Source organism: Ostrea edulis, chromosome 5, assembly GCF_947568905.1.
Source record: "Ostrea edulis chromosome 5, xbOstEdul1.1, whole genome shotgun sequence".
NCBI lineage: Eukaryota > Metazoa > Mollusca > Bivalvia > Ostreida > Ostreidae > Ostrea > Ostrea edulis.
Genome location: NC_079168.1, coordinates 48,266,313 through 48,288,741, shown reverse-complemented (window position 1 = coordinate 48,288,741; position 22,429 = coordinate 48,266,313). Strand labels below are relative to the sequence as shown.

The 22,429-nt window shown below is 36.1% G+C and overlaps 2 protein-coding genes across 2 annotated transcripts in view; one reads left to right on the top strand and one right to left on the bottom strand.

Moving 5' to 3' along the window:
* Positions 1–11: 11 nt before the first annotated feature.
* Positions 12–21,506, top strand: LOC125650889 (uncharacterized). The gene is made up of 6 exons (XM_056164649.1): positions 12–52; positions 2,957–3,036; positions 10,528–10,624; positions 12,577–12,707; positions 12,961–13,092; positions 21,185–21,506. The coding sequence occupies exons 2-6, from the start codon at positions 2,963–2,965 to the stop codon at positions 21,315–21,317; spliced, it is 567 nt and encodes a 188-aa protein (XP_056020624.1). The 5' UTR covers positions 12–52; positions 2,957–2,962; the 3' UTR covers positions 21,318–21,506.
* Positions 21,457–22,429, bottom strand: part of LOC125650890 (uncharacterized) — a 29,479-nt gene continuing 28,506 nt past the window's right edge. The window contains exon 3 of the mRNA XM_048879462.2: positions 21,457–22,352. Within this exon, the coding sequence (XP_048735419.1) occupies positions 22,194–22,352 (159 nt within the window). The 3' untranslated portion in view covers positions 21,457–22,193. The remainder of the gene's footprint in view (positions 22,353–22,429) is intronic.

Genomic DNA, 22,429 nt, shown 5'->3' with positions numbered 1-22,429 from the left:
TACGAGGCGTTTCTTATTTCCTGCAAGAAAAAGAGGAAATGTCAACCTTCACGTACGTTTTACCAAGCTAAGTAAGTGATATAGTGACAAATTATAAGAAGACAACTTTCGTCATATAAAGCAGAGTGTCATCTCTAGTACTTGTGTGTAAGTAATTCTACTAAAAAGAACAAAGCAAAACACAGTGAGCCGGTAGTTAGAATAATCTGTCTCAGGACAGTCCTCTCACCACCCGACCACCGGGTCCGTAGGACATTATCATTTTAACGATAGAACATTCTATCCATGAGACAGGCAATGGTCGTATCTGTAGTAGTAATTCAACTATTTAGTTTCATACAGTAGCAATGCCCGTAGAAAATTCTAAAATAAAAAATGTAAAATGTTTTTTGCTGTGGGTATTTTCTATATCCTTTTTAAATGTGGAAACAAAAAAGTGACTTGATACAACAATATTTAATGAAATGACAGACAATTTAGTATCACTGTGTACAAGTTGATGACTGTAGTATATAATATGTTTTACGGCGCAACCGTGTTTGAGGGCGAAGCAAAAAAGTTTTGGCATTAGTATCTATATCCAAAACAGGACAAAAATAACCCGAAGTTATCACGCGGACGTAGCTGTATCAAAGCATTCTAATTTTGGACATTTGATCCGCCTATATATTGAACGCGGGAAATATAACACAATTGATGTAAACAGTACATTGTGACATCATATTCAGCGTCGTTATTTAGCAAATTTACAAACATATCGTTTGAACATGGCGTTAATCGTGGAGTGATTATATATGATTAAGAAAATAAGATTAACATGCTTTTACGGATTTTATGTGTAACATCTCAAAACGACGTGAACTAGGGTAGACGAGATTCAAAATGGAGGAATACATGTCCACGCGCTAATATTCCAATCGATGCCATTGGTACCAAACTTTTAAAGTTCCATAGGTATGGTTTAATTTTTCATCATTTTCCTTTTAAACATGTATATACGTGTTACCTATAGGGAGAGCTCTGTTCTCACGGCCCTTTGGGCCGTGAGAGGGCTTCGCCCTCTATTATGGTCATCATAAAATGGCAGCTGATCTCATATTGGTAAGAATTTTATAACCACAATTTCAAACGATTGATTATTCATTTGCATCATATTACGATAATATGTCTTATGGCGTGGCCATTTTTAAGGGCAAAGCAAAAAGTATTAGGCAGTAGTATTTATATCCATAACAGAACAAAAAATTAGCACTTTATGAAAACACCCTAACACCTTGTTACATGACTTTATACATTTGATCCGTCTATTCATTGAACATGGGAAATATAATGCAATTGATGTGAACAGTGCATTGTGACATCATATTCAGCATCGTTGTTTATCAACAAACATAGGAGACATGGTGTAATCGCGTTAGTCGAGGAGTAATTATATATGATTAAGAAAATAAGATCTACCTGCTTTTACTTATTTTATGTAACATCGCAGAACGACGTGAACTAGGGTACACAAGATTCAAAATGATATCACTCTTTCGATGGTGAAATAATTCTTCATAAGAGGTGTTTTAACGAGCCATTGAATAAAATTTTGGTAAAATGAGCTAATTAAATGATATTTTCTTTATTGCTATTTATACTAAATTGAAAGTATTACTCAATGGATATTTAGAAGTAGCAGGTAGTCCTTTACCAAAATTGTAAATTTCATGATCCCTTGCAGGGGTAAGGGTTTTGGTTCTAGGAGGGAGCCAAAATTATTATAGTGATTATAATGTTTATCATTTTAAAGACATTTTTAATTTTGCTGATACTGAATAAAAATTAATGCATGTAAATTTAGGAAAAGCAGAAATGAATGTAACAAAATTGGGAATTTCGCAACCCCAGGGTTCTGACTCTAGAGCGGGTCCAAAATAGTCATATAGTGTTAATATTACATATAGCATGTAAAGTCTTTTCTGAGTATAGGCACTTTTGTGGGCATTTGTGTTTTAAGAACACATGTTATTTTATACTCGTGCTTAATATTAGAATTTAGTTTAGATATGCAGAACAAGAATTTTTTTATAGATTTCATAGCCCTTGGCGCCAGTGATTACTTTTAACTAATCCTCAGGTGACTAATAAGGCCTATGGGCCTCTTGTTTTATGTGGGGATAGGATTGTAGTGGGCAAATTCATCCTTATAGTAGCAGATCTACTGCATTTTCATGGTAGGGGGACACTAGGCTGGTAAATTAATTTTCCTGTAGCAAATAGTAAGGAAATTTTTTTTTCAGTCAGAAAAAGTGCCAGCCCCCTATTATTTTAAATTTTTTTTAAATCACAGAAGTGTGGAAATACTTATTGAAACAATATATTTTAGCCATTTTTTCAAACACCATTCCTCTAATGAATGCATGTGCATTTAGTTGTTCGCACATGCATAGATACACAAATTAAGGAGGGCAATGGTACGATGGCGATGAAAAAATGGTATGATGGTAGCATCATACCATCATGACATCACCATACAAGCATTGTAACATTTTTTTATTGTACCAACACAGCAATGTTATGATGGAGCACATGGCAGTTATAGGATTCCATAGCCTAGACATAAAATTTTCAGTTATAATTTACATATTTCTTAATGTTAAGAAATTGTTTAAGTAATTTTTATTATTGTTAAAGACATTTACTATCAGAATACTCAAGATTAGGGAATCAATGTTTTATCATCCAAGTTCCATATGTTCAATTATTTTACAATTGCATTTATTTGAAAATTATATACATTGTACCATTAAAATTTAAAAAAAAACCCCAAAAGCATTTGAAAATTAAAATAGAATCCAATCTTTCAATATAATAAACTTGTGATGTCAATATTTCTTAAACATTTCCTTTTGCCAGATACTCTGGATGTACGGTGTGTTCTTGAAAATGATGTACACTTTCTTATTTGTTGTAGGTTGTGATGTCAGTACTACAGTGCTTCTGCAGTAGAGCTAGATTTGTCTCTGTAAGACAGTTTTCAGCATCTTTTACAAGGTAAGGTTTACAGCATTGTCCATAGGTTTACAGCATTGTCCATAGGGTTAGTTTCAGTATCTTTACAGGAAATGAATTAAATTTGCATGGCTAAAATAAATATCAATTTAAATCAGTGGGTAATTAGATTGTATACCATAATTGATTTTTGGAGCTGCTATTTGGTTTATCTTCCCCATAAGTGTACAGTTATATTTCATATTTGTAAGTTTAAATTATCTTAATTACATCTTCTATATTTTAGTTAAGCTTCATCAGTGTGACCTAGGAAAGTCTGGTCTTAACAACAAAAAAGGCTAATGATTATTCAATTTATAAATTGGCAACACATGCTTTGTCCTTGAAAATCTTTTCAAAATTGTGTCCTACATTTCTCATAAGACATGCATACCCTAGGGTTTCTCTCAACTTTTACTTCTACTTCCACTGGATGAGTGATCGCGGTAAAATTGTTGAAGATGACATTACTTGACAATAGGTTGGGCTTGCTAGTTTAAAACATAACTTTCAATGTTAAAACTATTAACAAGTATTTATGATAAGTTGAGGTTGAAACAGCTGCTTTGTAAGAATTTATCAAAACACTCATCACAGTGTCCAGATGTTGATAATTCCAGCTTTTTTACCCTTTGATTCGGGGGGTGGGGGTGGGGGGGGGTTATAGTTTTTGGCCTGTCTGCCTGTCTATCTGTGACAAAAAACTTTAACCTTGGTCATATCTTTTACACCATAAGAGGTAGAGTTTTTGTACTTGGTATATGTATTTTTTGTGGCAAGACATTTCCATTGACACCAAAATCTTTGACCTGGTACCCTTAATATTGACCTTTGATCTACTTTTATAAAATTCTAATATGAGCCATATCTTTTAAATTGAAAGCGGTAGTGCATTCATATTTAGCTTGTGCATTTTGTGTGAGAAGACCTTTCCACGATACCAGATTTGTTGACATTGTGACCTTAACATTGACCTTTGACATAGTTTTGGCAAGTGGTTGGCCAGTGTTGACATAAATCCCCTTAAGAGAAGGAAAACTGTGATTCCAAACCCCAGCAGATGGAGCTCATGAGCATGAAAATGCAGTCATCTGAGGGAAGGAAACCCTTGGTCCTCCAGGCTGGGGGTTGGGTCTAGGTTAACACCCCATTCACGGAAAAAGATGTTGATACAGAAACTGATGACACTTGAAATTTGAATCAGTCTGGGATGACTGCCGTTGGGGCTGAGGATATTGGGAATGGAGACGGCAGCATGACCACATTGGGTTGAAGCCTATGACAAGCCCAACACCTGACCAGATCAATGGTAGCCCCCAAAGGATGCACATGATGGGGAACGTGGAATGTACAGATAAACAGATAATGTATCTGCAGGGGTAGCAGTGTAAATGGCAAATGAGATGAATAGGTAGAGTGAATATTATCAGCATAAGTGAGTGTAGGTGGATAGGGATTGGCAAAACAAGGCTGGCAACAGGAAAAACAATATTGTATGCAGGAGAAGAAGACCAGCATAGTATAAGGATGGTGCTGATGATGTCACAGGATGCACAGAAAAGTCTTATGGAATGGAAGCCAGTGAGCAGTAGGGTCATCAGTGCAATGATCTATTCTGCATACAGGCTTATATTTTGATACAGGAAGGTGACAGTAGTACAGGTGTATACAGTAAGGTGACAGTAGTACAGGTGTATACAGGAAGGTGACAGTAGTACAGGTGTATACAGTAAGATGACAGTAGTACAGGTGTATACAGGAAGGTGACAGTAGTACAGGTGTATACAGGAAGGTGACAGTAGTACAGGTGTATACAGGAAGATGACAGTAGTACAGGTGTATACAGGAAGGTGACAGTAGTACAGGTGTATACAGTAAGATGACAGTAGTACAGGTGTATACAGGAAGGTGACAGTAGTACAGGTGTATACAGTAAGATGACAGTAGTACAGGTGTATACAGGAAGGTGACAGTAGTACAGGTGTATACAGGAAGGTGACAGTAGTACAGGTGTATACAGGAAGATGACAGTAGTACAGGTGTATACAGGAAGGTGACAGTAGTACAGGTGTATACAGTAAGATGACAGTAGTACAGGTGTATACAGGAAGGTGACAGTAGTACAGGTGTATACAGTAAGATGACAGTAGTACAGGTGTATACAGGAAGGTGACAGTAGTACAGGTGTATACAGTAAGATGACAGTAGTACAGGTGTATACAGTAATATGACAGTAGTACAGGTGTATACAGGAAGGTGACAGTAGTACAGGTGTATATAGGAAGGTGACAGTAGTACAGGTGTATACAGTAAGATGACAGTAGTACAGGTGTATACAGGAAGGTGACAGTAGTACAGGTGTATACAGTAATATGACAGTAGTACAGGTGTATACAGGAAGATGACAGTAGTACAGGTGTATACAGGAAGGTGACAGTAGTACAGGTGTATACAGGAAGGTGACAGTAGTACAGGTGTATACAGTAAGATGACAGTAGTACAGGTGTATACAGGAAGGTGACAGTGGTACAGGTGTATACAGTAAGATGACAGTAGTACAGGTGTATACAGTAATATGACAGTAGTACAGGTGTATACAGTAAGATGACAGTAGTACAGATGTATACAGTAAGATGACAGTAGTACAGGTGTATACAGGAAGGTGACAGTAGTACAGGTGTATACAGGAAGGTGACAGTAGTACAGGTGTATGCACCAACATGTGGGACCGAGGAAGGAGACAAAGAGGAGTTCTACAGCTAGAGACAATAGATCAGTGAAATAGGAATGATCTCATGTTGGTGATGGGCATCTTCAATGCTATAAGGTCGGTGCAGACAACAGAGACAGAGCATATCATGGGAAAGCATGTGGAATGGGAGAGATGAGTGACAATGATGGGAGGTTGTGCAAGTTTGCCAGCACAAATGGGATGGTAATCACATGAACTATATTACTGCATAAAGAAGTCCACAATACAACATGGACCGCCAGATGGGAGAGCAGAGAACCAGATAGATCACATACTGGTATCGGGACAGATGAGGTCAGATGGGAGAGCAGAGAACCAGATAGATCACATACTGGTATCGGGACAGATGAGGTCAGATGGGAGAGCAGAGAACCAGATAGATCACATACTGGTATCGGGACAGATGAGGTCAGATGGGAGAGCAGAGAACCAGATAGATCACATACTGGTATCGGGACAGATGAGGTCAGATGGGAGAGCAGAGAACCAGATAGATCACATACTGGTATCGGGACAGATGAGGTCATCAGTGCTGGATACTAGAGCAGTGAAGGGTGATGATGTATGCAGTGATCACAGCTTAGCTTGAAGAAATTAAGGCAGAGGAACAAAGCAAGGGAGAGAGAAATGTGATCTTGAGAAACTGGAGATTAGAGAAAAGTACAGAGTGAAGATGAGGAACAGGTTCCAAGCACTGATGGAACTAAGCTGAATGAAGCTATGGAAAAGTGTATATAGAGGCAGCAGAAAAGGTGATTGTTAAAAGAAGAGCCTATCATGGATAGAAGGGGAGACTTGGAAGAAAGTAGAAGCATGAAGAGCGGTGAAAGTGAAGCTAGCTAAGGTGAGGTTAGAGAGAGTGATGGCGAGACTGAGGCAGAAGTTTATGGAAAAGGACAGGGAGGTGAAGAGGAGTGTGGGAAATGACAAGAGAATGTGGATGGAAGATCTGGCAGAAAAGCATAAAGAGCAAAGGAGGTTAGAATGGAAGGAGCTGTACAACTTAGCTTGGGAACTAACATTTGGAAGGAGTGAAGAATACAAATGGCATGCTGAGGACAGAGGAGTAAGAGAGGGTGGTGAGATGGGTAGATCATTTCAAGGGAGTGCTCAACAGGGAAGAGCCAAAACACCCAACAGCAGATGAAGAAATGGAAGTTATAGAAGAAGTGGGAGAAATAAACAGCAGACAGTTTAGGTGATGTCAGCACTGAAAAATGTGAAGAAAGGTCAGGCACATGGAGTAGACAATGTGAGTGGAGACCTGCTAAAGGTGGATATGGAAGAGACAAGTAAGAAGTTCACAAATCTGTTCACAGACCTGTTCAATATTATATGGAAAGATGAAAGAGTCACAGAAAAGTGGATGAAGCAACTAATTGTGAAGATCTTGGTGGAAACATGAGAGACTGTAACAACGGGAGAGAAGTGACACTGCTATCAGTGATGAGTAGGTGTTTGGAAGAATAATGATAGACAGAATGAAGGATGTGGAAAAAGCACTAAGAAAGGAACAAGCAGGATTTAGACCAGCAAGAGGAACATGTGATCAGATATTCATCCTGAGGAATATCATCAAACAGGCACACAAACGGAGCACTGGATTGTATTTGCATTTTGTGGACTTAGAGAAAGTATTTGACTCTGTGCACATGAAGAGCTTGTGGACATAGGAATTTAAACATCAAATCCATCACGAGATGAAAGCTTTTGTCTGCCGTCTGTCCGTAAACTTTTCACATTGTCATCTTCTTCTCCAGAACCGCTGGGTTAATTTCAATCAAACTTGGTGCAAATCATCCATGGGTGAAAGGGATTCAAGTTTCTTCAAATGAAGGGCCATGCCCCCTTCAAAGGGGAGATAATCATGAAAATGCAAAAATAGGGTGGGGTCATTTAAAAATCTTTTTCCACTGAGCCAGAAGAGCTGAAATTTACACAAAAGCTTCCTAATATAGTGCAGAAACAAGTTTCTTAAAAGTCATGGCCCCTGGGGGTGGGATGGGGCCACAATAGGGGATCAAACTTTTACATATGAGTATACAGAAAAATCTTGAAAAATCTTATTCTCAAAAATCAGTGGGACAGAAAACCCCAAATTTACATGAAAGCTTTCAGACATATTGCAGATTCAAGTTTCTTGAAATAATGGCCCCCAGAGGAAGGGTGGTTCTACATTAGGGGATCGAAGTTTTATATGCAAATATATAGGGAAAATCTTTAAAAATCTTCTCAAAAACCACTGGGCAAGAAAAGTGGAAATTTACATGAAAGCTTTTTGACATAGAGTAGATCCAAGTTTGTGCAAATCATGGTACCTGGGGTAGGGTGGGGCCGCAATAGGGGAGCAAAGTGTTATATGCTTATTTATATGAAAAATCTTTAGAAATATCTCTTGAGCTATTTAAGCTAGGGCTTTTATTTTGTATATACATTCTTTGCAGAAAGATCTTTCAAGTAATGTATTGGTGTGTGACCTGGAAGTTTGACCTTCTTTTAATAAGAATCTGACCTGTTCAATATGCCCTGAACTATATAAGTAGATTTTTCATATTTTGTATGTATATTTCTTATGGCAAGGCCTTTCATACTATGACCTTTGACCCTTGTGGCCTTGGAATTTTGTACTCAATAGTGTTTGATCGTTTCACCTTGGAGTTTGACTTACGTATTCAATATCTCCTGAACAGTTTAATGTAGGGCTTTTATATTTTGTGTATAGACTCTTTATGGCCTTATCATTTTGTGAAGTTTGACCTTTTGACCTTGAAGTTGGATCTACGTTTGAAATATCTTACCTATCTAATATCTCCTGAAATATTTAAGGTAGATCTTTCATATTTTGTATGTATATTTCTTATGGCAAGACCTTTCATTCCATACTATGACATTTTACCTTGTGGCCTTGGAATTTGACCTACTTTTAAGAAAACTTCTTTATGACAAGACTTTGTGATACAATCGTATTTGATCTTATGACCTTGACCCACTTTCTGTAGAACCTTGCCTATCTCTTGAGCTATTTAAGGTAAAGCTTTCATATTTTGTGTATATATTCTCCATGACAAAACCATGTTATACTTTGGTGTTTGAACTTGTGACCTTGTGCTGAAAGTTTGATCTACTTTTAATAAAAATCTGACCTATTCAATATCTCCTGAACTATCTGAGATAGAGCTTTCATATTTTTATATAGATTTCTTATGGCTAGATATTATAACATAATATATGACCTTGTGACCTTGGTCTTATCCAGAACAGCAAGGTCATATTAGTCATATTGGTGTTGAGGCATCCCTGTGTCATGTGAGTTCATTCTCAGTTATGTAGGGATCCTTTGGGGCTAGGTTGAGGCCACATTATGGGGTCAAAATTTTCATGGGAATAAAGATTGATAAAATATTAGCATGGTAAATATAGTGAATATCTATAATACAAGTTATTTTCCCCATTACATATAAATGTGTAATGGGAACATTTTCATTCAACATTTCAAAATGACAATCCCTATGGCTGAATAATGGGAAAATTATTATTAAAATGTAATTAATTGAACACTCTGTTGGTAGCCCACATCTAACCATATCGGGTGCCCACTCTTGGCCCCTTTGGCCTTTTAGCTTAATAGAGAACACATACTGAGTTTACTGTATTTATTAGAATAACCAGACAGACTTCATAACATGATACAATTAGAACTGAAATGGACATAGTACACACAGGGTGAATTGGCAGCTACGGCCACATGTTACATGTACATGTACAAGAATAAGAAATTGCATGTTTAAAGGGATATGCGGAGTACCGACCATAGGTATTAGGGCAAACCGGTGGCCTCGTGTGAGCACGAGAGCCGACATCCCAGACTGCGACATCAAGGGACCGAAAAGGGGCCCGCCCGATCTGCTTTACCCTGTTCCACCAAAATTGCCCCCCGGTGAGTCTTACCATTACCTCCCCCTGGTATTCCGGAACTGGGGTCTCCCTTCCCAGTTAAGGAGGTGAAGAGGACACCAAGACTGCAGTCCTGTGTGCCCCAATTAACTTGAATCAAAACTTTTTCACGTGAGCCACTATACACATCTTACTACTTCATATGAGCCAGTACTACTTGCTCATATGAGCCACATTAGTCCCTCTGTCTTTGTATGACAGATGGGCAGGGAACAACAGGCCAGATCGGACGGACACTATCCTGTATCATATCCCCCCAGACCTGCCCTGATTAAGTAACAATGCGACATGAATAAGGAAGGAGAAAGTGATGGATGTTGACCAAAATTGGGTCGAACAGTGGTACAGTGTTTGTCGTCAATCTCACGGTTGCACTGTTGTCTGGTTTTGAGTCCAGTTGAGTAGGAGTTGTGGCATCCGCTCCTGCTGCACAAATGTGTCTATCTCTGGCCTCGATTCTGAAAAATATAAACTGGCAGCAGATTACTTCGTAGAGCATATGGCAATGGCTCGTCATTGCACTATTTTTTATTTTTTTTTTAAATTGGGAAGGGTGGGTGGGGAAAAAACTTGACCTGTCTGCTTGTACGCGGAAACGGAAGAGGCAGGTATTGGGCTGTTGGTTAAGTCATACTTGGTTGTGTGTTATACGAATAAGTCGTACCACAAATGTGTCACAGTAAAGCCACCAAGGCGATAACCCAAAGTAATATACGCAAGGAACTTCGGTCAATTAAGCTGGATTATTTGACATTGAATTCAAATAATCTTCATTATTTCACTTACAGGTTTAAAAAAGTCAAAACATACCATGAAATACTTGGAGTACCACGGAGTTCCACAAAAGAACAAATTAAAGAGGCTTTTTTTGAAAAATCAAAACTGGTATGTGAAAATACATGTATATCAAGGAAATAAACCAAGAAACTTTCTAGTACTTTTTTTATTTTCTGTGTTAGCCAAGGGTTTCTGTTAGATATGCTACTCTCCTCACAAAGATAGTAAATCATCAGAAAGCCTTGCCTAGCTAACATGATTCTTTATAAATGTTGTAGTACTAAGTATTCATATTGGACATCTTCATTCTTGCGAGTTACATATAGGTAAGTGCATTGTTTTTGTAATTCAGTTTTTGGCCATTTTCAGACCCAGGTGTGTTAGTGTTGTTTTGAACATATTGCGTGATTGGTATACAACAGGTTTGGACATCGGTCCTTGCTGGTTCTAACATTTACAAGGTCTTCACCATATACAAGAATCATATCCAACTGTTAATACAGAAGACGTATAATATTAAAACATTTAGAGTTAAAGTAGTTTTAACTAAATCTACTAGTGTTTTATATATATAATTCTACATAACAGAGAAAATATAGATATTAACCCCACTAGATATTACCATATCTTCCCATTATAAAATATAGATATTAACTCCACTAGATATTACCATATCTTCCCATTATAAAATATAGATATTAACTCCACTAGATATTACCATATCTTCCCATTATAAAATATAGATATTAACTCCACTAGATATTACCATATCTTCCCATTGTAAAATATAGATATTAACTCCACTAGATATTACCATATCTTCCCATTATAAAATATAGATATTAACCCCACTAGATATTACCATATCTTCCCATTATAAAATATAGATATTAACTCCACTAGATATTACCATATCTTCCCATTATAAAATATAGATATTAACCCCACTAGATATTACCATATCTTCCCATTATAAAAGATGGATATCTATTACAGGTATTTTTTATTTAACTGCAAGTTCAAAACTTTTAACTTCTCTGAACATACTGGTTCAGAATTAAATTAAACTGTTTATTGTGAATTTCAACATAGGCACCTCTAAATTTAAGCAACTTGCTTTCAAAGAAATTCTACATAAAATCCTCTCTCCTCATGGTCAACTATAAGAGAAGATGTACTGTATGTGTTGTATCGTGTCTCCAGGGTGGAATTTGGGTCCCAGAGTGTGTGTATCATGTCCCCAGGGTGGAATTTGGGTCCCAGAGTGTGTGTATCATGTCCCCAGGGTAGAGGGTTTGGGTCCCAGAGTGTGTGTATCATGATCTCAGGGTAGAGGAGGGTTTAGTCCCCAGAGTGAAACTTGTAATTGTGTATTATGCTGAGAATGCAGTAAAAAAATCTTCAAGTTATTTACTACCAGAAATAGCAAAAGAGAGGGGGGGGGGGGGGGGGGGGGGTGTTCGAGAGTAGCATTGCTCAACCAGTAACTTTGAATCAGAGAAGGTATTTTGTAACTCATTATTCCTTTGGTGTTAGCTTTTGTAAATATCAAAAAGTTATAGCAGCATTACATCTTAATTCTTAGCTCACCTGAGCTGAAAGCTCAAGTGAGCTTTTCTGATCGCCTTTTGTCCATCATCTGTCTGTCTGTCTGTCCATCTGTAAACTTTTTACATTTTCAACTTCTTCAGAACCACTGGGCCAATTTCAATCAAACTTTGGAAAGTGTATCCTTGAGTGAAGGGCTTTCAAGTTTGTTCAAATGAAGAGCCATGTCCCCTTGAAAGGGAAGATAATCAAAAAATGCGAAAATAGGTTGGGGTCATTTAAAAGTCTTCTTCTAAAGAACCATTGAGTCAGAAGAGCTGAAATTTACATGAAAGGTTCCTGATATAGTGTAGATTCATGTTTGTTAAAATCTTGACCCTTGGGGGTAGGTTGGGGCCACAATAGGGATCAAAGTTTTACATGCGAATATAATTATAGGGGAAATCTTTAGATATCGACCAAGTTGACTCAGGTGAGCGATGTTGCCCATGGGCTTTTTTTCTGTTTTACAGATTCATCCAGACACTAATACAGGAGATGAGGAAAAATTCAGAGAGCTTAAGACTGCCTATGAATACTGTCTGAGTTTCACAAAACAACCAGATGAAATGACATACAATGAAATTGAAGCAAAGGAGAGAGAGTGAGTTATAATTTGATAAGAAATATATGTTCATCCAAAATTTAATTATAAAGAATGATTAGTATTCATTTTCTCTCAATCAACTCCTTTGAAAACATTTGTAAAGTGGAATTAGACTGTTTTTGTTATATCTCCATGTAAATAAACAAATATACAATAGATTTCTTGTTGTGTAACAACTGATAAATCAGATTTACTAAATCATTGTAACATTATTTATCATCATTTTGTTGTAATCCATTTATATTTACAGGGATTTATTGGAAACCAAGAGAAATGTTCACAGTCCTTTCATAATTGAAAACTTTATTGAGTACACAATCATTTTGATCCTGTGCTTTGTGATTTCTCAATTTGTGGCACATGGCATGTATAAATTCCATCCGTAAGTATAATGCTGTTTTAGTCCTTCGTTTTAGTTTGTCTGAGCTGAAGTCTAATTGATTTGAAGTAGTAACTCTAGCATGCATTTAACAGTCCTAACTCACTTAAAAAGTGAAAGTTCAAGTGGGTTTGTCTGTCCGTCATTCTGTCTGTCACACTTTCGTTCCCAGAATAAATCTCTGAAAACCTGAAAAGTCAAGGTCACAACTCTTTTACTTCTCCAGAACCACTGGTCCAATTTCAACCAGACTTGCCATAAAGCATTCTTGGGGAAAAGGGATTCAGAATTGTTCAAATGAAGGGTCATGCCTTTTACAAAGGAATATCAATTAAGAAATAGTGAAAACATGGTGGCATATTTCAAGAATCACTGAACCAGAAATGACAAAGCTTATGTGAAAGCTTCTTTAATGAGTGTAAATTCAAAATTGTTCAAAATCATGACTCCTGGGATTTGTTGGGACCACAATAGGGGGTCAAAGTTTTTATAGGAAGGAATCTTTTGAAATCTCACAAACAGCAAGATCACTTGATTAGTGAGATCCATATGCAAGTATCCCCAGGTAGTGTAGTGTCAAGTTTGCTTAAGTCATGGTCACGAGAGATAGGGTGGGGCTACAATAGGGAAACAAAGTTTTATATGGGAACATATAGGGGAAGATCCTTTGAAAATCTTTTTCTTGAGAATAGCATGACCTTTATTAATCATATTAATATTAAGTCATATTTATATGCAAGTATCCTCAGATAGTTTAGATTTTAAGTTTTTTCAAAATCATGGCTGCAAGGAGGGGGGGGGGGGGGGGGTAGAGTGGTGCCAGAACAAGGGAACAAAGTTTTATGGAAATATGTAGGGAAAAACCTTTTTAAGATATTTTTTTCTTAAGAGTAACAGGGCCATGATTAGTCATATTTTATAATATGCAAGCATCCCCAGGAAGTGCAGATGTATTAGTTGTTCAATTTCTGGCTGTTTTACATCAGGTTTTATAATAAGAAGTCTTTAAAAATCTTTTTTCCTATGAACAGGTAGTTCATGATTAGTCATCTTAAAACAGGCAAACAGATTCAAATACCCCTAGTGGAAATGGTACGGTTGGGCCATAATAGCAGATCAAAGTATTACATGAGAATATATTGGAAAAAAAGTTTAAAAACTTCTCAGTCAAGAGTAGCATAATCATGATTACTCATATTAATATGCAAACATCCTCAGGTAGCACAGATTCAAGTTTGTTCAAATCATGCCCGCCCCCAAGATGGGTCATTAATAGGTGATCAAAGTTTTACATAAGAATAGATGCTATGTAAAGTAGGAGAACATCTTTTAATTAAAAATCTTATTTTCAAAAGCAGCAGGATCAGGATTAGTTATATCAATATGCAAGCATCCTCAGGTAGTGCAAAGTCATGTTTCTTCAAATCAATTAATTTAGCATTAATCTCTGTCAAAATGCTAAATGTTATTGACATAGTTTTTAGATATCTAGGTGTTATCACCAAGCTCTGCACATGGTTTACAAGCATTTGTTTACAGTCTTATGAAATGTGTGTGCATTGGTCTGACTCTAGATTTAAATCTTGTGTTTACAAATATGATTTAGGGAGCACAGTTTTAACTTTTATGTAAATACAAAGTGTTTCCTGTGTAAAGTTATTTTTAATCCATCCATATATAAAAGATTTTTATTTCTATAACAAAAACTGTCAACTTCAATCGATCAAAAATCATGTCCATGCCCCTTTAATATGCAAACATTCCCAAGTTGTGTGGATTCAAAGTTTGCTTTTTTCCCCCATCAAATTATGGACCTTGGGATTAGAGTGGGGCTAGAATAAGGAATCCAAGTTTTACATGAATATAATGGGAATTTAAAATAATCTGTAAAAAAAATATCCTTCTGAACAGCAAGGCCAAGTTATAATAAGTTATTGACATTGAGACATCCCTATAATGTGTGGATTCAACGTATGGTTAAGTCATTATCCCTAGAGTTACGATATGGGTTCCAAATTTTTTGAGAGAATATAGAGATTTAAAAACTTTCTTTTCAAAATCTTTTGGAGAACAGCAGGACTAGGGTGACTCAGGTGAGCATTGTGGCCTCATATATAGGTTGAATATCTTGCAAAATTCAAGAACTGAATACATACGTACACCTTAATCTGAAAGTTTAAGTGGATGGAAGGAAGAGAAGTTGAAAATAAAGGGAAAGTGAAGCAGGAATGAAAGATGAGGGATGTGGAAGAAATTGTGAAAGTAGAGGAATGCTTCCTGTGTAGTCCCTCATGCAGATTCACTCTTCCCTGAATTTCTCTGCATTGTTGTTTTTCTGATATATTGCTGCAGTTGCTTCTCTTGATGCATTAAGGGAAATGGCAAGTGAACTGAATTTAAGATTGAATTTCATATAATAGCTTATTAGTTGTGCAACACATGATTTTAATAGACTTTTTCTATGACACCATCTTTTTTATTATGATTACTACAAAATCCTCCACAAATTCTTAGTTTCTCTCTTTTTTTTTTTTTTTTTGTTCTTAAGAGTTACTCTCCTTGACAAACATCTGTTAATACTTAGTGAATACTATTTAATGATTTACACATTGAAACTGGTTAATTGCTCAGAAATCAGCTCAGCAGGAAGAATTCAGTTAATTTGTAAAGGTGTATTGACAGTCAACATAAGATGAAGCAGCTAGTAAGTGAAAAACTCCAAATGTTTTATCTCTAAGATGCCTTGCCTTGCCAATGCCCCTATAGTCTCAGAAGTAATGTAAATGTGGTGACCTGCATTAAGTATCTGTAGATTCCTAAATGTATGTGAGCATTTCATTTTTTTTATGTTGCTGAAATACATGTATGTAAAAACTCTTGATCAGCAGTCGAATCACAAATTCATGACCCTTGTGATCTGATTTCATGGGTCATTTTGTGATATAAGTATTCACATGAATTAGGAATCTGCAATAGGGAAGAACAAAATTTGGGCTTGTTCAACAGTGCCCAATTTTCTACTCCACATTCAAATCGGTTTCAATGAAAACATCTGACTAAAGGCAAAACTTTTGCTGCAATATATTGTTTTGCTATAGAATTTTTTTTTAATATGTAGTAACTCAGAATTGTTAGACAATGACTCCCTTTGAATATGTTTATTTGTTAAAGGATTGTATTACAAGTTTGCTCAACATTGGTAAGCTTAGGGATTGACTGCTTTCGTATAAAGTACATTCGCGTGTATTTGATCAATAACTGAAAACTTCATGTTGCAATGTTGGGCTAGAATAAAAAGATAAATCAAAATACAGTCCTTGTTCTATGACATAATGCTACAGTGTACATGTTCTGTAACATAGTACTACAGTATGTGTTGTTAACTGCAGACCTGTAGCTCTCTGGGAAAATATTGGGGACAGACCTGATCTGTCCAATACTTTCCCAGAGAGCTACAGACCTGATCTGTCCAATACTTTCCCAGAGAGCTACAGACCTGATCTGTCCAATACTTTCCCAGAGAGTTACAGACCTGATCTGTCCAATACTTTCCCAGAGAGCTACAGACCTGATCTGTCCATTACTTTCCCAGAGAGCTACAGATCAGCTAGTGTTTTGTGACATACAATCGGATCACACTCATCATTTTCTGTAACCGGAAAAAAGATATTGCATCAAATCGATGCATTTCTTCGCTGGAAGCACGCTTGTGGATGAAGTTAAAAGGCTATAGAACCGAATCCCTGTATAATGTGTTATTCAGATTTTCACCACAGATTCAGTTTTGGTATCATTAAAGTCTTATTCACCTTAATACATAAACCTATAAGTGGAAATTGACAGTGTAGAATACCTTAGATAAGTATGATATCTTAGATGCATTTGAAAGCTCACGTTTCATGTTGTTGTGTTCGACTGTGACATCATAGTTACATTTGTTAATACATAGCAACCAACTCTGATGATGTCGATTTACATATGAGGTTTATTTGCGATTACTGAATTAGCGGAGTAGTTATAATTGTGATATAATACTACAGTACCTGTAATGTAACGTAATGCTAAAGTACCTGTAATGTTATAGTTTTACAGTACCTGTTCTGTAACATAATACTACAGTACCTGTATAGTGACATAATACTACAATACCTGTATAGTTACATAGTACTACAGTACCTGTATAGTGACATAGTACTACAGTAGCTGTATAGTGACATAGTACTATAATACCTATGTAGTGACATAGTACTACAGTACCTGTATAGTGACATAGTATAACAGTACCTGTATAGTGACATAGTATAACAATACCTGTATAGTGATATATTATAACAATACCTGGATAGTTACATAGTACTACAGTACCTGTATAGTGACATAGTACTACAGTAGCTGTATAGTGACGTAATACTACAATACCTGTATAGTGACATAATACTACAGTACCTGTATAGTGACATAGTATAACAATATCTGTATAGGGACATAGTACTACAGTACCTGTATAGTGACATAATACTATAGTACCTGTATAGTGACATAGTATAACAATACCTGTATGGTGACAAAGTACCTCAGTACCTGTATAGTGACTTAGTATAACAATATCTGTATAGGGACATAGTACTACAGTACCTGTATAGTGACATAATACTATAGTACCTGTATAGTGACATAGTATAACAATACCTGTATGGTGACAAAGTACCTCAGTACCTGTATAGTGACTTAGTATAACAATATCTGTATAGGGACATAGTACTACAGTACCTGTATAGTGACATAGTACTACAGTAGCTGTATAGTGACATAATACTACAATACCTGTATAGTTACATAGTACTACAATACCTGTATAGTTACATAGTACTACAGTACCTGTATAGTGACATAATACTACAATACCTGTATAGTGACATAGTACTACAGTAGCTGTATAGTGACATAGTGTAACAGTACCTGTATAGTGACATAGTATTACAATACCTGTATAGTGATATATTATAACAATACCTGGATAGTTACATAGTACTACAGTACCTGTATAGTGACATAGTACTACAGTACCTGTATAGTGACTTAATACTACAGAAACTGTATAGTGACATAGTGTAACAGTACCTGTATAGTGACATAGTGTAACAGTACCTGTATAGTGACATAGTATAACAGTACCTGTATAGTGAAATAATACTACAGTACCTGTATAGTGACATAGTATAACAATACCTGTATAGTGACATAGTATAACAATACCTGTATGGTGACATAGTGTAACAGTACCTGTATTGTGACACAGTATAACAATATCTGTATAGTGACATAGTATAACAATACCTGTATAGTGACATAGTATAACAATACCTGTATGGTGACATAGTGTAACAGTACCTGTATTGTGACACAGTATAACAATATCTGTATAGTGACATAGTACTACAGTACCTGTATAGTGACATAGTGTAACAGTACCTGTATTGCGACACAGTATAACAGTACCTGTGTAGTGACATAGTATAACAGTACCTGTATAGTGACATAATACTACAGTACCTGTATAGTGACATAGTACTACAATACCTGTGTAGTGACATAGTACTACAGTACCTGTATAGTGACACAGTATAACAGTACCTGTGTAGTGACATAGTATAACAATATCTGTATAGTGACATAGTACTACAGTACCTGTATAGTGACATAGTGTAACAGTACCTGTATTGCGACACAGTATAACAGTACCTGTATAGTGACATAGTATAACAGTACCTGTATAGTGACATAATACTACAATACCTGTATAGTGACATAGTATAACAGTACCTGTATAATAACATAGTACTACAATACCTGTATAGTGACATAGTACTACAGTAGCTGTATAGTGACATAATACTACAGTACCTGTATAGTGACATAGTATAACAGTACCTGTATAGTGACATAGTATAACAGTACCTGTATAGTGAAATAATACTACAGTACCTGTATAGTGACATAGTATTACAGTACCTGTATAGTGTCATAGTACTATGTACAGTACCTGTGTAATGACATAATACTACAGTACCGGTATAGTGACATAGTATATGTACATAGTATCTGTACAGGGTTACATTATGTAACAGTAGAGATGTGTAAATGTATCTATAATCATGTGATCTATATTATATCCCTCTTCAAAGAAGGGCATATTGCATTACACCTGTCGGTCGGTCGGTAGACCACATGTTGTCCACTCAATATCTTGAGAACCATTCACTTTTTCATATTTGGGGTGGTTATGAGTAGAAGAGGACCCCTATTGTTTTTCAGGTCAAAAGTCAATCTACTCTGGACATAGGAATATACTGTCCACTCTATATCTTGAGAACCTTTTGCTTGACAGACATCAAACTTGGTACACTGGTACCTCTTAAAGACCCAACTTTAAGTTAACACCCCCAAATTGTTAGCCCTCTATCAATCAAACATTTAACAATAGATCTCAGGTGGAGTGACATCTGCAGACACTGTGGTCTGGAGGGACCCCCCAGAGGTGTTTTGATAACAATAACAGTCAGTACCTACTGGCATTCTTTAGATCTTGAGGAAGCCCTGTATTCTAGAGTTTTGATAGCATTGACCTGTCCACAACTGCTATTTTCTCGTAATTCAATTCTTTTTTAAAAGACCTCTGAACCACGCAATTTTAATATAATTGTAATTTCCCCTCTCTATATACATGTATTAAAAATTACACAATCAGAAATCAAACAATAATTTGCCCATTAATTTCTAAAACTTGTAACTTATTGAAATAATTTATATTATCAATTTATGATAGTTCTATATTTATAAAAGAAGTTATTCATCGAGCCAATGACTGAGAGTAAAAGAGAAAAAGAAGGGGGGGGGGGGTGTAGACTGTGTCATCTAGCCATAGAGATACAACCATTAAACATTCACTATGACCACAGAAACATTGCAGACAGCCCAGAGACCCTTCCTGTGTACATCCTAAGTGTACACAGCACCCTGATCTCTTGGCCAGGTAAACAATGACCATAGATGAGAGTCTTTAAGAAGAAGATGACTCCTCTTGATTTTGAGGTTGCATGGTCAAACTGGACATAGGAATATACTGTCCACTCAATATCTTGAGGACCCTTTGCTTGACAGACATCAAACTTGGTACACTGGTACATCTTCAGGAGAAGATGACACATATTGACTTTGAGGTCACATGGTCAAAGGTCAAACTGGACGGAATATACTGTCTGTTCAATATCTTGAGAACCCTTTACTTGACAGATGTCAAACTTGGTACACTGGTACATCTTCAAGAGAAGATGACCCCAATTGATTTTGAGGTCACATGGTCAAAGGTTAAACTGGACATAGTAATATATTGTCTCCTATATTTTAAGAATTATTTGCTTGATTGACACCAAAATTAGTACACTGGTACAGCATAAGGGGTAGATGACTCCTATTGATTTTTAGGTCACATGGTCAATCCACTCTTGACATAGGAAGATGTTGTCTGCTCAATATTTTGAATTGATGATACTACTATCAATTAAATGATGTGTGTGTATAACCCTTTTCAATTTTGCACCAAGGGGGGCATATGTGTTTTACAAACATCTCTTGTTTCACCTCAATCTGTAATCAATCACATGATATGATCCCGATATCTGCTTATCATTCAGGTGATCTGGGTTTAATCTCTAAATATCTGCTCCTCTTCAGTTTTTGGTAGGTGAAAAAATGGCATTAAAAATATCACAAATCAGATTTGTATGATGACCTTAGCTACTTGTTTGTATCTTGATTTTTGATAAGGTGCTTTCAATATGTTATTGGAAACATTGCTTTCAATATATTATTGGAGATGTTGAGTAATTCAGTTCAGCAGTGATAACACGCGTTACAAACAGTGTTTATTACTATACCAATATGCAACAGATTGGCAAGGGATGCCACTTCAAAGCATACATTTGTCATCATTTTTGTATTCAAGAAATAGTACAGATATGAAATTGTCAGCTATACACCCATTTAAATCAGCATTTGATTATGGTGAATTTGATGTATTTGTTTCAACTTTCAGAGTATCAGAAGGTCTAGCCTCTTATGACTTGTCAGTAGAGGGTGAAGAAAAGAGGACTGCAATAAAACGGCGGATAGCACAGCTAGAACAGGAGGAGTATGAATGGCAGGCCAAGCAAAAACAAACACACTAAATAACTGAAAACAAAAGAAGACAGTCAGAGGATGACTTTTTAAAATATGGGGAAACAGATATGGAGGATAATATTTGGGGGAGTGCTGATTGCTATGAAAATAAACATCCTTGATTATAGTTAATTGAGTAATACAACATGGTTTTACATTGATTTATTTTGATAAATAAATATTTACATACAAATGTATATGATGTTCAGAATTTTTAATTCTTTCATTTTTCACAAAAGAATGACATGGATACATTGAGTGACATACAAAATGATCTGCCAGGTCAAAGTGTTTTCTAGGAAAGTACTTGCACCATGATTTCTTGAATGATTTCAATGCACATTTTGAAATTAAGATCACTTCAAGTATAAAAATTGAATATATATCAACACTTTGCTATACCTTCAGGATGGGGCAACACAGTTCAAATGCATAAAATTACAAATCCTCATTCAGAGAAAATATTTTCATCTTTCCAGAAATGTCAATCACATGATACTCTGAATACCCACATGTAACAAAATCATATCCTCAGCAAGGTTTTTCATAATTCTGACATGGATGATGTCCAAAAAAAATTTCTTGCAAACAAGTTTTATGGTTTTCAATTTTTGGTAAAGGATGAGTGAAGTGCACTTAAAGCAAAATACATATAGGATGCATAAAAAATTTAAAAAGTTAAACATTACTCAATGTCTTTCATATTACCTGCATTGATCTTCATTTGGGGGAGAGGGTGTTACATTTTTCAATATTTTATTGAAAACTTCTCCTAGTGACATCATAATGCAAAATGTTATGCACTGATAAAATGAAATATTGAAGAAAACAAACAGAAAGTGCTCCTGTGTTATGCTTTAAGGAAAGTGCTCTCCGGTTATGTTCTAAATGGAGTTCTTGTCTTTCATGTGGTACTCCTTCATTCCTTGCTTCATGTGCTTACACAGGTAAAAGTACACTTTCTTCCAAGATGCTGCCACTTCTTTGGTATACATTTCTTTCAACACCTGCTTAAGACCATAGTTTAGGGAAGGCCAGAGAAGCTGAAAAAGAAAGGATTTTTCAAATGATAGAACACTAGTTTTAAATAATAGTCACAGTCTTTCCATTTTCTGTTTCC

Bases quoted from the DNA above. Each gene is read 5' to 3' on its own strand.
- LOC125650889 (XM_056164649.1), top strand. From the start codon at position 2,963: ATGTCAGTACTACAGTGCTTCTGCAGTAGAGCTAGATTTGTCTCTGTA. The intron at 3,037-10,527 runs GTAAGGTTTACA...TTTCACTTACAG, and splicing joins TTTTCAGCATCTTTTACAAG to GTTTAAAAAAGTCAAAACAT. The intron at 12,708-12,960 runs GTGAGTTATAAT...TTATATTTACAG, and splicing joins ATTGAAGCAAAGGAGAGAGA to GGATTTATTGGAAACCAAGA.